The sequence below is a fragment of the Pristis pectinata genome, chromosome 35 (assembly GCF_009764475.1).
Source record: "Pristis pectinata isolate sPriPec2 chromosome 35, sPriPec2.1.pri, whole genome shotgun sequence".
Taxonomy (NCBI): domain Eukaryota; kingdom Metazoa; phylum Chordata; class Chondrichthyes; order Rhinopristiformes; family Pristidae; genus Pristis; species Pristis pectinata.
The window spans coordinates 16742563-16760191 of record NC_067439.1 but is presented as its reverse complement, the minus strand read 5'-3'; the positions used below and the strand labels follow the sequence as shown (position 1 = coordinate 16760191).

At 40.9% G+C, this 17629-nt stretch overlaps 1 protein-coding gene across 9 annotated transcripts in view; it reads right to left on the bottom strand.

The window, feature by feature from the left end:
- Positions 1 to 17629, bottom strand: part of LOC127586448 (ryanodine receptor 1-like) — a 625703-nt gene that overhangs the window by 67004 nt on the left and 541070 nt on the right. For 4 of the 9 annotated variants that reach the window (XM_052044413.1, XM_052044414.1, XM_052044417.1 and 1 more), the window contains 2 exons: positions 14560 to 14664; positions 2488 to 2569 (listed from right to left, as the gene is read on the bottom strand). In XM_052044413.1, the coding sequence (XP_051900373.1) occupies positions 2488 to 2569; positions 14560 to 14664 (187 nt within the window). Of the gene's footprint in view, positions 1 to 2487; positions 2570 to 9830; positions 9861 to 12663; positions 12694 to 14559; positions 14665 to 17629 lie in introns of all 9 variants that reach the window. The other 5 variants (XM_052044410.1, XM_052044408.1, XM_052044409.1 and 2 more) reach the window with 2 other exon arrangements.

Genomic DNA, 17629 nt, shown 5'->3' with positions numbered 1-17629 from the left:
GCCGATCACGATGCCCATCCAGCTAGTCCCAATTTCCTGCATTCGGCCCATAACTCTCCAAGCCCCACCCCTCCGTGTACCTATCCGAGTGCTTCTTAAAAAATACTATTGTACCTGCCTCAACAACTTCCTCTGGCAACTCATTGCATATACTCAACACCCTCTGTGTGAAAAAGTTGCCCCTCAGGTCTTTTCTAAATCTTTCCCCTCTCACCCTAAATCTATGCCCCCTACTTTTGGACTCCCCTACCCTGGGAAAAAGACTGTCACTGTCCACCTTATCTATGCCTCATATAATTTTAAACATTTCCATAAGGTCACCCCTCATTCTCCTACATTGCAAGGAATAAAGACCCAGCCTGGCCAACCTCTCCCTATAACTCAGGCCCTCCAGTCTTGGCAACTGCACTCTTTCCAGTTTAACCACGCCTTTCCTACAACAGGGTGACCAAAACTGTACACAATTCTCCAAGTGCAGCCTCACCAACGACTTATACAACTGCAACATACCCAACTCCTAGACTTAATAGCCTGACTGATGAAGGCCAGCGTACTAAACACCTTTTTCACCATCATGTCTACTTTCAATGAACTATGCACTTGTACTCCTAGGTCACTCTGTTCCATTACACTCCCTAGTTCCCTACCATTCATAGTATAAGTCCTACGCTGGTTTGACTTTCCAAAATTTATCGTGTTGCACTTAGCTGTATTGAAATCCATTTGCCACTCCTTGGCCCACTTCCCTAACTTATCAGGATCCTCCTGTAATCTATGATAACTTTCTTCACTATCAACAACACCTCCTAATTTCGTGTCATCCGCAAACTTACTGATCAAGCCTTGTGCATTCGCATCCAAGTCCATTTATGTAAATACTGAATAACAAGTGTCCCAACACTGACCCCTGTGGCACACCACTGGTCACCGGCCTCCATTCTGAGAAACAACCTTCAACCACCATCCTTTGCTCCCTACCTCCGAGCCAATTTTGAATCCACCTGACTTGCTCTCCCTGGATTCCATGGGACCTAACCTTCCAGACCAGCCTACTATGCGGGACCTTGTCAAAGGCCTTGCTAAATTCCATACAGACAACGTCCACTGCCCAACCCTCATCTACCTTTTTGGTTACCTCTTCAAAACACTCTAAAAGATTTGCCAGATGTGACTTCCCACACACAAAGCCATGCTAACTACTCCTAATCGGACTTTGTCGATCCAAATGCTGGTAGATTCTGTCCCTCAGAATTCCCTCCAGTAACTTCTCCGTTACTGATGTCAGGCTGACTGGCCTGTAGCTCACTGGCTTATCCTTGATACACTTCTTAAACAACAGAACGACATTAGCCACCTTCCAGTCTTTGGGAACTACACCAGTGACTTATGATGAAGCAAATATCTCTGCAAGGGTTCTGCAATTTCTTCTCCAGTCTCTCACAAAGTCCAAGGATATACACGGTCAGGCCCTGGGGATTTATCCACGTCAATGTGCTGTAAGGCTGCAAATACCTCTTCCTTGGTAATATGAATGTTCTCCAAAACATCTCCACTTGTTTGCCTTATCTCCTGATTTATGAGTTAACTTCTCTGAGTTAAATCCCATCTGCCAGTCCTTTGCCCACCTTCTTGGTTGATCTAGATCCTGTTGTAACCTTAGGTAACCTTCAATGTCCACCACAGTGTCAATTTTCATGTCATCCTCAAACTTACTAATCAGGCCTTGCACTTTCATCCGAATTGTTAATATATATGACAAATAGCAGAGGACCCAGCAGTGACTGTGGCACATCACTGGTTACAGGCCTCCTGAAATACAGTCCTTCACTTCCACCCTCTGACTCCTTCCATCAGCCAATTTTGTATCTAATTGGCTAGCTCACCCTGTGAACTAACCTTCTGGATGAGCCTACCATGCAAGGTCTTGTCAACAACCTTGCCAAAGTCCAGGTAGACAATTTCTACCAACAAATCCTCTTGGTCACCCTGTCAAAAAGCTTGATTAAATTCATGAGACATGATTTCCCACATGCTGATTATCCCTAATCAGTCCTTGCCTTTTCAAATGCAGATAGATCCTGTCTCTCAGAATCCCCTCCAGTAACTCTCCCACCACTGATGTAATTCTGTAGCTTGCCCTTGCAACCTTTCTTAAATAAAGGCACATTAGCCACCAGCCAGTCTTCCGGTACCTCACTGTGGCTAAGGAAAATACAAAAATATTTGGCAGGGCCCCAGCAATTTTGTCCCTTGCTTCCCTTGGTCAGGCCCCTGGGATTTATCCACCTTTATGCGTCTCAAGGCCCTCAACACTTTCTTTTTCGTAACACTGACACATTGTGCTGTGTGATAGAATTTACAGAGCTTAGTTCCAATAGTGAATGTAATTGTCTCCACAACTGATCGAACCAGATTACAGGATGATTACACCAACAATATGAATATTCGTTCCCCACTTCAACACACTGAACATATTACTAAATTTACCTTCCAGTAAAGAGAGCAGCATCACCACCATGTCTTTCTGCAAGTCCAGGAGCTCCTTCAACAATTCAATCTGGCTGGAATCCTGTTAATAAATGTAAAACTGTTAAGAAGACTTCATTGGTGGCATCATATTACCAAAACAGAAGTGGAAGAGTATGAACATTCCATCTGAATGAGGAAAAGAAAGTGTTATTTAGTGATGTTTTACACAAATGATATCTAAATGAGATGACAAGCAGTTTATCTTAATTCTCCTGGGTAGTGAACCTGTTAAACTAGTTGGAGGTAGTGGGCAATTTTGTTCACCAGAGTAAGCAGTCAAAATAATAAAAAGGCACGCAAAACACTCTTACTGACACCTGAGCAATGTTTCAATCAGTGACTCATGATGATTTGCCTCCTGTTAAGAATTCTAGTGACATACCAACAAAAATGTTTGGGAACGACAAAGGTTAATATCTTAAAGAACAGACATCGTCTTAAGTGAAGGTTATTTTTTGCTGGAACAAACAACTTGACTTCATATACGGTGAAAGATCAGAAGAACTAAAACTGATACAGTATTTGAAATTAAACCTGGATGCAACAAAGGCATTTAAATAATAATTATTATCAAGGCACTGGTGGGATAACCCCTCTGCAAAATCCTCCATATCTACGGGAAATATAAATGAACCAACGTCAGGATCCTCTTCCAGCCCACCATCAGCACTGAGGCCCTCATTACACTCATTTGGCTCCTTTCAGCTGGTCATACTGTTCACATTCCACACACCAGAATCCCAAAACAGACGCCCTTTTCTGAGATCTGTTACAGGAAGAGATTACCAGGTGGACAAAGGAAAAGGTCCAAGCATATTCTCAAAGCCCTTGCAGAGAAATGCACAATTCCCACTGATCCCTAGCTCACATTGGTCGAAGTAGAATCAGAACTTGGGATGCCATTGACAAACTTGAGGCAATGCATCAGAAGTCCAACACACCACCATACTAACTACCCACCATCCGTCTTGTCAGGCACTTCCTGCTCCATCTGTAGTGTAGTCTACAAGTCCTACATTGGTCTCATCAGTTATCTTAGAACCCACAAAACCAGAATGGAAGCAAGACCAAGGGGTTACTGCGAAGAATGCTTGCCTATTGGTGGTAAGAACGTGATCAAGGTTAGTTAACTGAAGAGACTCATCAGGTGGAACAGTACAGCATGAACAGGACCTTCGGCCCACAATGTCGGTGCTGAACATGGTGCTGAATTAAACTTAACCACTTCTGCCTGTACATGATCCAAATCCTTCCATCCTTGCATACTCATGCATCTATCTAACAGCCTCTTAAGTGCCACTGTCACATCTGCTTCCATCACTGCCCCTGGCAGCCCACTCCAGGCACCTACTGTGTAAAAAAGGTTGCCCCTTAAACTTTCCCCCTCTCACTTTAAATGCATGTCCAGTATTTGACATTTCTGCCCTGGGAAAAGGATACTGTCTATCTATGCCCCTTTAATTTTATAAACGTCATCAGGTCTCCCCTTAGCCTCCAACACTCCAGAGAAAACAATCCAAGTTTGTCCAATCTTTCCTTATAGCTCATACCCTCTAATCCATGCAGATATATCTTTTGACAGGCCTTGATACTGTTCACAACTCCACCAATCTATGTGTCACCTGCAAACTATATATAATTGTGCTTTATCAGCCATACAATCAACTGACAAATAAAAGAGGTGTCATTATTTATGAGAATTGTCTGAAGGAAGTGTGAAAATGATGAAATTCTCCTGTCAAAATTGGCTTTCATCTTCAAGGGACATGATATGCAACAAAGATGGTCATCTATTACCTAACGTTTAGAACTGTCTCACCAAGTACCCTGCAAGTACTGGACATACCTACCTGAGCAGTTATACAAATGACTAACTTTGATCCAAATAAATTCATAAATGCACTTGGTAGTAAGTGAAAGAGAACAAACAGGAACATCATGAAAGTATCAGGGTGGACTGTGAAAGTAAGGTATGTGAAGGTGCAGGTGGGAAAATCTGATGATTACTTCAATTCAATACGTAAAAGTACCCATGTTTGTCATATAAAGTTTTTGACAATTACACATGAAAGAAATCCAGTGGTCTTTATTCTTCCTGTTTGGAAAACCTCTTCAGAAATATTGTATACTGTTTTCTTTTCGCCTTTGCAGAATGGAAGGGCCTCCAATAGGCATCAAGGTATAGTCTACCAGTGAAATTCGGCAAGTAAAAATTTTACCTCCTACCATTCACAAACTGGAAGGCCAAAGAGGTGCAAAGGCATGATCAAGTTATGGCAGGTACTTCTGATGCAGTGACAACTGCATATGTTGAACATATTGGTATGAACCATTATCAAATAATGAAGTGTATTTGTGTAAGCAGTAACGTGTCCATTGGTATATCAACACAAGATGATGCCCATTAATTCAATTTCAGTAAGGCCGATATCCCAAGGGGTAGAATTTGATGCTGCAAGTTCAACTCTCACCTTGCCTCATGTAAGCCAGAGCCATAATAATTTTGAAGGCCCAGAAGAGTTTAAGCAGATTGCTCAGGCTGACCAAGAATAAGGCAGTGGTGACTAACGGAGACTTGCTGCTGCTGAGTTGAGGAGCTTGCTGACTATCACTTGATAGGGCTATCAGTAAAATGCAAACTTCATATGAGCCAACCAGAGAAGAAATCACGTGTTGACAATTGATTTGGGAAGATTGGTAGATCGAAGAGGATTTGGATCCCACAGTAGTACAATTTTCAGAAGGCTGTTGCCAGGACTCGACCTTGAAGGGAAGCAGACAGAGTTGGGCATGGCTCTGACCAAGCAACAGGAAAACTAGAGCTTGTACAGCTAGTACTAAACAGGCTATGAAAATGAAAACTCAGCAGATGCCGGAAATCCAGAACAAATCCTTCAGGTCATTGATGAGACCGCACATTCATTGAAAAGCTTCAAAATAATCCCAAACCCCAGCCCGTCCCACAATGCCACAAGGCAGCCCTCTACCCACCCTAATACCCAGGCACCAAACCCTTGATCTTCCTAAGTCACACCCTTCAGGGTACTCCTCCACCCTTTCCCTTTTGGTCCTCCTGACACTGTGATCTGACTGCCAAACACACCACAGCTGCCCCCGACTCTCTGACCTATCCACAGCCCCATTTGTTCTTTGCCCACATTTAACCATAACACATACCCCACTTCTTCCTTTCTCCCACTTCCTACATGGGCCTTATTCATTCCAGGTGGCCCCTCTCCCCACCCAGGCCCTCCCTCCCCACTTCTGACCAGAGCAATGGCCCTGATCATTCTTTATCCCCAAACCTGATCACTATGCTGGTTTTTGCTCCTCACCAACCATCCCCAGCAGTCTCCACAACCCAGTTCCAGTATCAGTTCTTCATGTTTGTCCAGTCCTCCCCAGTTTGACCCCAACACTCACTCCCAATACAAGGCTCCATTCCAACCATCCTTTCCCCTTTATCCCAAATCCAGCACAGGTTCCACTAGTCAATCACCAATCGCCACTTCCACGCAAGACACTGGGTCCAATCAGCATTCCTCCATATACCTGTGATCCCCAAGGCATCATTTGCTATCACAGTGTCCTTCCCATTACTGTACTAATTTGATTGCTCTTTCCTCCAATGCCACCCAAGACCCAACCCCAAGGCACTGGTTTTGATTCTTCTCATCCACCATCCCCAACCCAAGGCACTGGATGCAACTGTTGCAATCCACTAATCCCAACAGCCCAGCCTTTACTGCCCTTCCATCCAAACTCCCACCAACGTACTGGCTGCAAACACCCTTTCCTTCCAACCCAAGGGACCAATGCTGATCCTATGGCTATTGGCCTCTTTCCCCAACATCACAAAATCCTGGTTTCAGTCTCAATTTCTAAATGCACAACTGTGAAACATCCATCCAGTTGCACTGACAGCCTTGTTAAATTTAGTCCTCTGCTTCCCCAGGTGAGATCTGAAATCTCTTTGCGTTATTATTCAATGAAGAAAGCACTAACCTATAATTCTATAATCTACATCCATAATGAGTTGCTTATGGTTGACTTGACTAGTCTATTTCTGGTGACTCAAGACCATTGTTACGGACTAGGTTACTACTGGTGAATGTCCCTTTAAGATAGAGCATTGTGTGTGTGCGTGTCTAGCGTGGTTACGACAACAAAAGATAAGGACGTAATGATGTTTTTGGAGCAGACAGTCAGAGTCAGTCAGAGGAGAAGAGAGAGAAAGAAAGAGAGAGAGAGAGAGAGAGAGAGAGAGAGAGAGAGAGAGAGAGAGAGAGACCAGCCTGCTAGTCTCTATTGATGGATGAAAGACAGTAACTGTGTCTGTCACTACAATCCACGTATGGATTTTTGGAATAATCTGATGGAGTCCACTTTGTTGTTGCCCTGTAGAAGGAAACAGGTATTTGTGTGGACGGCCATGATTCGAGTGCCTTTCGGGGTGGCAGATGCTTCGGAACAAAGCGGTGGAGTGGTCACTGCTGAGTAGACACTGAGGTGTTGTTTGGGTTCCATCGTGGAACATTTGGATTTCGTAATTACTCTCTATTTTCTCTCTGCGTTTTGTCTTCAGTCAACGGTGGTTGTTGAAGAAGCCTTTGCTCAGGTTTCACCTTATGGCTTGCTGAACTGAACTTTGAGAACCATTTCTGGACTTGGAGAATGGGAATTTGCCACACACACACTATGAGTTTAGTTTTCGGGGTTAATGTTTAAGATCTAACATTTTTACTTCTAACATTCTAACATTTTTTACTTTTATTTTTCTTATTATCATAAGTAGTTGTTAATAAAGTAGTTTTAACACTTATACATGACTTGATGTGTTTCTTTTGTTGCTGGTTCGTAACACCATTGCTGAGCACCAGGGTAGTGATCATCATCACATACAGTAAGTGGTGTCTGGAAATTTCTCTTTGGCCACTGGTCAGATAGTTGAAGCTGGTACAGCCCAAGATTGGGTCATTAATAAAGCAAAACCTCAAGGATACAATGTTTCTCATTAACATTCTTGCATTATTCAGTGTCTGGGACAGGAGTGGACCGTCTTGTCTCCAATTCCTTCTCCTTCCTCCTTTGTAGAAAGACCTGTTTCCACATCCTTCATTATGTGCAGTGAAAGACCATCCTTATCATTGTTTATATCACAGCTCAGTTTGTACTCAAACTGCAATCTCTCCATCAATTTAACACAATCTTTAAATCAATTCCTATGAATCATTCCAACAAAGGTTTGAACATCCAAGATTGTTTCTGTTTATAGACTTTTTCAGCACACTGTAGCAATGCAAAAGGGGAGTGTAGATGAAGAAAAATGTGCAGCTCTTATTTACTGCTTAGAGAGTCATAGAGGATAGAGTTAAACAGCACCGAAACAGGCCCTTTGGTCCAACTCATCCATGCCAACCAAGTTGCCTACCTGAGCTAGTCCCACTTGCCTGCGTTTGGAACATCCCTCGAAACATTTCCTATCCATGTACTGGTCTAAGTGTCTTTTAAATGTTGTAATCGTACCCACCTCCACCACTTCGTCTGGCAGCTTGCTCTGTATACCCATCACCCCGTGTGAAAAACCTGTCCCTTGGGTCTCCTGTAAATCCTTCCCCTCTCACCTTAAAACTATGCCCTCTATTTTTAGACTCCCCTACCCTGGGGAAAGGACTGTGACCATTCACATTATCTATACCTTTCATGATTTTATACACCTCTATAAGGTCACCCCTCAGCCTCCTTCGCTCCAGGGAAAACAGTCCCAGCCTATCCAGTTGCTCCTTATAACTCAACTTGTCCAGACTCGGCAACATCCTTGTGAATCTTTTCTGCACCCTCTCCAGCTTAAGAATATCCTTCTTATAGCTCGGCAACAGTATCACCAATGCCCTGTACAACTGTAACACCACGTCCCAATGCCCTGTACAGCTGTAACACCACGTCCCAATGCCCTGTACAACAGTAACACCACGTCCCAATGCCCTGTACAGCTGTAACACCACGTCCCAATGCCCTGTACAACTGTAACACCACGTCCCAATGCCCTGTACAGCTATAACACCACGTCCCAACTCTTGTGCTCAATGCTCTGGCAAGTGTGTCAAACTCCCTTTTCAACATCCTGTCTGCGTGCGTCATCACTTCCTGGGAACTATGTAGTTGATCCCCTCGGCCCCTCTGTTGTACAACACTCTCCAGGGCCCAGCCATTTATTGTGCAACTCCTGCTCATGTTTAACTTCTCAAAATACGACAATTTGCACGTGTCCAAGTTAAGCTCCATCTGCCATTCCTTGGTCCACTTTCCCAGTTGATTTATATCCTGTTGTAATTTTAGATAATCTTATTACTGTCCACTACATCACCAATTTGTGTCATCCACAAATACCTATATTCTCATCCACATTGTTAATGACAAACAACAGGGGACCCAGCACGGATCCCTGTGGCACACCACTGGTCACAGGCCTTCAACCTGAAAAACAACCCCCACTATCATCCTCTCACTCCTACCACCAAGCCAAATTAACTCACCCTGGATCCCATGCCATCTAACCTTCCGGTCCAGCCTTTTACTCGAGAGGTAGGCAGAGTGGAAGACTAGGTTGCTTTTGAACTATGGCATCAGTTCTTGTCTGACTGATAAAGACATAACTCCTTGGGATAGTGGTTTTGTTAGTAGAAAAACAATTTAAGTGTTGCTTGGATTGTAGTTATGGGGAGAGATTGGATAGGCTGTGCTTGTTTTCCCTGGTTCAAAGAAGGCTGACAGCTGACCTGACAGATGTATATGAGAGAGACATTGATAGGGTAAATAGTCAAAGTCTTTTTTCCCATGGTAAGGGTATCAAAAATAAGTGGTTTAAGGTGAGAGGAAGGAGTTTTAAAGGAGATCAGAAGGGTAAGAATTTTACTCAGAGAGTAGTTGACATCTGGAACGAGCTGCAAGAGGAAGTGTTGGAATTAGAGACAGTCACTACGTTTAAGAGGCATTTAAACAGACACTTAAATAGCAAAGCACAGAAGGATACGATCCTAATGTGGGTGAATAGGAATAGTGTAGATGGGCAAAAAGGTCGCATGGATGTAGTAGGTTGAAGGACCCATTTCTGTTCTCTATGACTTAAATACTTATTCCAACAACATCTGGTTTAACATAATGAATCCTCAAATGATGACTTTAGTTGAGATAAAATACCTCTCAAGCAGATTGAAATAAAATAGTTATCATTTTCAGCAGCATCCTGGACAGCCTGGTTTTGATGCAAAAAGCAGCAATAAAATCAGTTTAAAACTTACCTCATGCCGAGCTTTAATCCAAAAATGCTCCTTTTATGCATGATAATAAACAATGGATATTATATATTAAAATGACATCACACCTAATAAATATATAATTAGTTTACCTCATAGCATTCATGGTAAAATGATTTGGCTTATTTCATATTTTTAAATGTAAAACTGACTTTCAAAAGTTATCAACAAAGACTGTATTGATAAAGCAAAGTGTATGTACTGTTGAGGGGACGTGTAAGCTACTCTGAATGCTTCATGCTGATGTTGACATGATGGCAATATAGAGGACCGAACCTTAACTCCCAAATACATGTGACTTGTTGCTGTGTCAGAGATTAAATTGCAAAAAGAAAAATCTTTATTGTGATGAGGCAACTGCCTTTAACCTAATGGTTAAAGCTGCCAGGAAACCTACCTCCTCACCATGTTATGTGTCTACTCCTCCCCTAGCACTATCATCAGCCTTTGATGCCACTGTGGTCAAGATTCCTCCCCACCCCCTAGCCCCGCTTCCCTCCAGACCACCACTGGAGAAGGTTAAAAGGGGGAATGACTGAGGTGTATGAAATTATGAAGGGTATAGATAGGATAAGACTGCAGAAACCTTTCCCCTTATCAGATGTGAATAAAACTAGAGGAGATAGATTTAGGGTGAGGGGTAAGAGATTTACAGGGGGGTCTAAGGAGGACTTTTTTCACCCAGAGAGTGAAGAGTACCTGGAATGTACTGCTGGAGAGAATGGTGGAAGCATTTAATAAGTGCCTGGACAAGCAGTTGAGTCTCTTAGGCATAGACAGCTACAGGGCAGGTGCTGGAAGATGGGATTAATATGAATGGTGCGCACTGGTTGGCGAGGATGTGGTGGGCCAAATGGCCTGTTTCCATGCCTTGTGACTATCAGTTTAAACACCCCCACCTTCCCCACCGCCATTCCTGTCCAGCGGTTGACATGGATTTCAACCTTTTAATGTCACCTTCACACCTGAGCAGGCCTCCAGAATGTCAATCAGCCTGCAGTCCAAACTAAAAGGACTAAAGGAGGCCCTGTTCTATCAGCATCTGCAATTCCAAAACAGAGCATACCTCCAGGTGGGTGTAGAACACATGATGGAACTACACATTATCTAACACAAAATACAGAACTTTGGTTAGCTGAGGCCAAAACACCTATTGTTCAATGTTTGCCCATACTGTGCATCTCCTGTGGCCTCTACACGTATGTGTGTTGCATGCACAGAAGATCATTTTTGGGGAGGTGTGGAATCGATACACAAAGGAGTCAATCAATTTCAATGATCAGGTGTCACATAAATGTACTCATATAGCATTTAAAAAACATTGTGCTATACATGAGAATTTCCAGCCTGGTGTTTGTTCTATTTTAAAATAATCTAATGAGAAGTATAAATCCCACTGGCATTCTAATGCTTAAGATTCTAAATTATCTGAGCTAAATGATTTTTTTAGATGAGCTAGCAACGCAAGAGTGAAAGGATGCTTACAGATGGTATAAAATTATAACATAAACCCCGAGAACTTTTAGGACACAATCCTATGTAATTGTAAGAGTGCCTGAAAAATATACAATGTTGCAAGAAGTTTTAAACAAAATGACCATAGGGTAAAATCTAATATTCTGCTAATATACTGTAAAGGCTGATGTTAATTTCTTGTTCTGAAATGTATTGATACACTACAGCATAATGCAAAGATTAGAATGGATTGTACAGAGGCAAAATTAAACAATGACCAACTGAAAGATGTATAAAAATGAACTATTGTTCCTCTCTTAGACAATAAAGCAATCATACTGTTAACACATTAGAGTGTCAGCATAACAAGATGGATGCAAGTTTTAGTTTCAAGGTTGCCTGATATTCATTTTTGGTTACAAGTGATGCAATGCAATTATCTTAACATAGAAATGTTTCCCCTGTTAGATATTCAGGGAGTAACATCAACAATACTGGTGGGCCAAAATGTTTTGCAATCCTGGCAGAAGGTTTAAAGAAAACATATAGCAATGGATGGTGAGCAAAATTAGGCACAATGTAGATGGTCTGATAGACATTAATATTTTATGAACACAAATTAGATGAATGAAAGTTTCAGAGAACAGAAAGCACACTGTCCTTGCATCAATCTCATTTTTAAAAAAAATTAAAATAATCTCCCAAAGCAATCTCCCAACATCAAAATTAAATTTACTCATTCTAGAAGACATGCTGAATGCAAAAATCTAAAGAACATTTGAAATCACTTGTTAAGTTATTTCTTTTGCGGCCATTAACTAGCTAATCTGCTCTAAGTAAATTTGACAATATTTTAAGCCAGTTAATGTGTATCTGCCTAAGTGAGTTATAACTATAAACTTACTTATGTCCACTTTTGTCTTGGACTGGCAGCAGACAGTCCCTTCAGTCATTATCCATTATTTTCAGTTTACCAAATACAAGGAACTCCGGGCAGTTTCTCAGTGAAATCTCAGAGAAATCTATCACTAAGGAAAACCTAACCCATTGTGCCTTCATTTAGATTGAAAACCATTCTCATATACTCTGCTAAGAGTGAAGTGTCTGATCTTGAAATCGATGCTTAAGACGTGGACCTTCTATTCCTTGTGTTTGAATAGGTATTGAAGACACTTAAATCCACTTTAAATAAACTGCTTAAATTCAACAGCAACTTGAGCATTTTGATAAAAAGCGACGTACCACTGAAATGAGTAATTAAAAGAAAACTGCAGAGGTTTATGCCCAAATGAAAAATTAAAATGACAGCATTTATGACAAACAACTTGCATGAGATGGCAGCTGCAGTACACAAAATTCTTACGCTATTTCTGGATCCTCGATTATCAGGCATCTGTTGTTCATCAGAATAAAAATGATATTTAGACACTTTGTGGGAAATATATTAAATTCATTCATCTTCCCTACATTTTCTATTTAAAGCACATGATCTTTCACTCAAACACAAGTAATTCTACAGAAACAATTCCTACAAATTACTGGTAGAATTTTTATAAATTATTGATATTATGGAGTAGTTCAGGGCAGATGACTACTTTCTCTGAAGTACCTCAGGTAACATTGCTGGTTTAGTATATCCAAAAACACTCTTTGATAAGTATTTCATACAGCTTCTCGGGATATGTCTTTCTCCCCAGAATTATATAATTAAAGCATTCCATGGATGCCAGTGAACTACAAATATTTATGTTTGAAAAATCCTGTGCAGCAATCTTGCTTCTAGGTGAACAATGAACATAATGGAAAATTAAATCCTTTTAGGATAAAATATTAAACTGTTTATGAATGAATGTTTCAAAGGCAAGGCGTGGAAAGGTACTACTGTAGACAATGTACCTGTTGTTGTACCTTGCCTCCCAAGAAATTACTTCTAAAGTCATCCATTGCTGCAAAAATAATCCAGGAGCACTGTAATGACTATATTACTTGATTATTAATGAACCTTCCTGAATGAATATTGCCATAAGCACTCTTTTTCTCCTTTTTTTTTCTAATTCCTAATATTACTCTTTAGATTGTGTACTTTCATTTACTCCTTTATAATTTACTCAAGTTATTTTTCTCTACATTCAATGCCAATCTTGCATTTTGGGCTGTGGTCAACATCACTTAATGTCTGCAACTTTTCAGCTAATGAAAATGCTTTAAGGGTCGATTTTCCCAGTCAATTTCATGACTGGGTTCTGCAGGTTTGAACCACTTTTCTGAAGGGAAGCTGATTCGAAACATAATGGACTGGATTTTGTGGTCAGTGGAGTGGTCTGTAAATAGTTTAAGTTTGCATTGGTTCAATGAGTTTTATGATTACGCTGGAAAAGATCGTAAGACAACATTAAACTGCACCCACGCTACGCTATACAAGATGGTGACCAATTTCCTCCATTGTAAATCTGAAAACATTATTTCTCACCAGATATTCTGGACCACTCTTTCTTAACTAATGGTAACATTTAACTAAAAACTACCAAAACTTGAAAGACTGAAAACAAATTAGTAATATATTATTTGTTCAATATTGGAGAATTATATAATGTCTTAATTGTTGAAATACTCTCAGTTTTAAAGTGATTTCACAGCTTGGTGTTTGCATTACAGCCTCTTTCGAATTTGCTTTCAGAAGGAGCGCATACTTAGGGAGCTAAGAAATCAACAGCAGTGTAAGAAGCCAGTGAATATGCAATCATAAGGCTATTCATATAATGCTTATGGTTAAATACCAATTGTAGGTCTGAGAGAAAAAGAGATAAAGCTGATTCTTTCATATATGACTAAGAAGCCAATAAGTAAACTAAACAACAAAAATTTTGATAATGCTGTAAAGATAATCTTCAGGTAAAATAATCTTAGGTAATAGTCACATTGAAGCCTCGTTGAAATATGTCTTTTTTAAACTGGTACTTAATTCAATTACTTGCAATAAGAAAGGAATCATGAATACCCAAATTAGATCAGAGAAATCATTGAACATTAGACTCAGGCACCTAACGTACCACTGCAGAAGAGAACCTCAATTCCGCTATCTGTGCTGGAGCTGAATTGAGGCCTGGTAGGTGAAAACATTAATACGCTGCATAATTCTGTCTTCTTGTACAGTATGTATTCTACTATGGGACAATATCCCAGAAAAAACAATAATATTTTAAAAATTGGATTGAAGAGATGAGAAGAGTTTACTGATTTTCCACTGAAACGACTTTACCTGTGCAAGCTTCATCATCATGTGTGCAAAGATATGGAGAAACCCAACAACTGCATCCCATAATCTGCTGTGAGCCAGGCTTTGCTGGTTACCCGTGCATGGACCCTGCAAAACAATTAGGTACAGTGTAATTCAGATCAAATGTCAGTGTGGTTCGAAGTATTCCTCGGTATTTTGATAATTTATTAATCAAATTGCTTGCTTAAAATATTGTTAAATAAGAAAATGGTTATTTATTAACAACTGGAATGATCAATGTTAGTTGAGAAATTAAGGAATTGTTTTTTATTATTTGCTGGAGTTTAATCCAGCTCCCAAAGTGTTACGCTTTGGGAGGTCTAATGTAAGGGGAAAGTATACAATTAATGGCAGGACCCTTAACAGCACTGATGTACAGAGGGATCTTGGGGTCCAAGTCCTTACCTCCCTGAAAGTGATCATGCAAGTAAATAGGGTGGTAAGGATGGCATATGGCATTGGTGGGGGCATTGAGTACAAGAGTCAGGGAGTCATGTTGCAGCTGTGTATCACTTTGGTTAGACCGCACTTGGAGTATTGTGTGCAAGTCTGGTCACCCCATTACAGAATGGATGTGGAAACTTTAGAGAGGGTGCAAAAGAGGTTCACCAGGATGCTGGCTGGATTAGAGGTTGGACAAACTGGGGTTGTTTACTCTGGAGCATCGCAGGCTGAGGAACAACCTGATAGAAGTTTATAAAACTATGAGAAGCAGAGACAGGGTAGACAATCAGAATCTGTTTTGCAGGGTAGAATGTCAAGTACTAGATGACATTCATTTAAGGTCAGAGAGAAAAAGTTTAAAGGAGATGTGCAGGGCAAGTTTTTCTTTACATAGACAGTGGTAGGTACCTGGAATGTGCTGTGTGCCATGTGTAGTGGCGGTACCAGATACGGTAGTGGCTTAAGACATTGGAGAGAAACAATAATATGCAGGGCATGAAGGGAAATGGATCACGTAGAGGTAAAAGAGATTTAGTGTAATTCCGGTGGAGACATTGTGGGTGGAAGGGCCTGTTCCTGTGCTGTACTGTTTTATGTTCTAAAATTGCAGGGGGTAGGGTAGTTTTCCTTACTAATTTTGAAACACAATTTTTAAATGAGACTTGTTAAACATAAGGCACTGTTAAACTTACGGGAAACACCACAGCATGATAAGAGAGTTATCTAAATACATCACAGTAATCTTGAATATTTTCCAAACTAGAAGGATGGAAAGAATGGTGCCCCTCAAGTCCAAGGGCTCTGGACTTGGTTACAGAGACTATAATATCAAAAGTCATATAAACATAAAATAGGTTCATGCTAGATCACATTTAATGCCAGATTTACTACAAGATGTATCAGGCCAAAAGAAAGCACGAGAAAATCAGGATATGTAGGAATTGATACCCGGGCTTAGAAATTAATTTGTCTAACATGTTTTTTATTTCCCTTTTGCACCTAAAAGGTTTCATGGTTCAGGACTGACTCTTTATAGTGCACATCATCCTTTACTTGCATGGTTCTGCAGCTCTGAAGCATGCAATGATACCAACTTTGATGCCTCTGCTGCTACTCTGGTCTGTGCATATGACACAAAGAAACAGTGTGGGCCGTGCGTAGGAGGAAAGGTTTACGGAGAAGCAAGCTCCTATCTCCTGCATTTGCCATTACTTGTACTGCTGTTGGAGAGTTAGCTTTCCTGAATTGAAATGTTAGAACGGATTTCTATTAATTATGTAGGCAGAATCTTCGAGATTATTTTGGGGATCCTCCACTTTTTTAATGTTCTTTCCAGGCATCCATCCCTTTGGTGATGGTTTTAAAATTATTGAACAGGGTGAAGTTCCCTCCCTATTTTGTTTCTCCAAATTGTTCATTCCAGGCCGACCAATGACTTCTATTCACAGTTACAGTCGAGTACTGCTATTTGAAGAGATTGAGAAATACAAATAGTGTGTTTTGCAAACTGTAATGCTTGCAACTTATGAAGATTACATGCACAATTGCATAAGGACCATAAATAGAGCCACGTAAGCATTCGAAGACTTGCACTGTGTGTGCCAACAAACTCTCTCCACTGGCAACTGGAAGGCACTGCCGGCAGAGGTTGTGGGGGCAGATACATTAGGGACATTTAAGAGACTCTTAGATAGATACATGAATGATAGAGAAATGGGGGGCTATGTGGGAGGGAAGGTTTAGATAGATCTTAGAGCAGGATAAAATGTCGGCACAACATTGTGGGCTGAAGAGCCTGTACTGTGCTGTAATGTTCTATGTTCTAATGAGTATGGGCCACCCCTTGTAACCACTGCCCCTGATGCTGTACCATTTGTGAATAAATAAAAGGTATGAATAATTGTGATCTGAGATTTTAATCAACAACGAGAGATTGCATTTATATAATACCTTTAATATAGCAAAACATCCCAAAGTGCTTCAACTATATTGGGGCCATTAGGGCTGATGAAAAGAAAGAGTAAAAGGACGTAGAACAGGCTAATGTGCTGGAGCATGTCAAGGTTAAGAAAGAGGAAGGGTTGGAGCTTCTGAAAAACATTAGGATAGAGGATGGCAAATGTTGTTCCTTGTTCAATAAAGGTAATAGGGATAATCCTGGGAATTATAGACAAGTAAGTTTTATCTCTGTGGTGGGCAAACAATCAGAGAAGATTCTTAGGGACAGGATTTACGAGCTTTTGGAGAGGCATACTCTTATAAGGGACAGTCAGCATGGCTTTGTGAGGGGCAGGTCGTGCTTCATGAGCCTACTTGAGTTTTTCGAGGAGGTGACAAAACCAATTGATGAAGGTAGAGCGGTGGATGTGGTGTATCTGGATTTTCGTAAGGCGTTTGACAAGGCTCCCCATAAGCTCATCCAGAAAGTCATGAGGCATGGGATCCATGGATACATAATTACGTGGATTCAGAATTGGCTTGCCCACAGAACAGAGAGGGTGGTAGTAGATGGAGAGTATTCTGCCTGGAGGTCAATGACTAGTGGTGTTCCGCAGGGATCCCTGCTCTTTGTGATTTTTATAAATGACTCAGATGAGGAAGTGGAGGG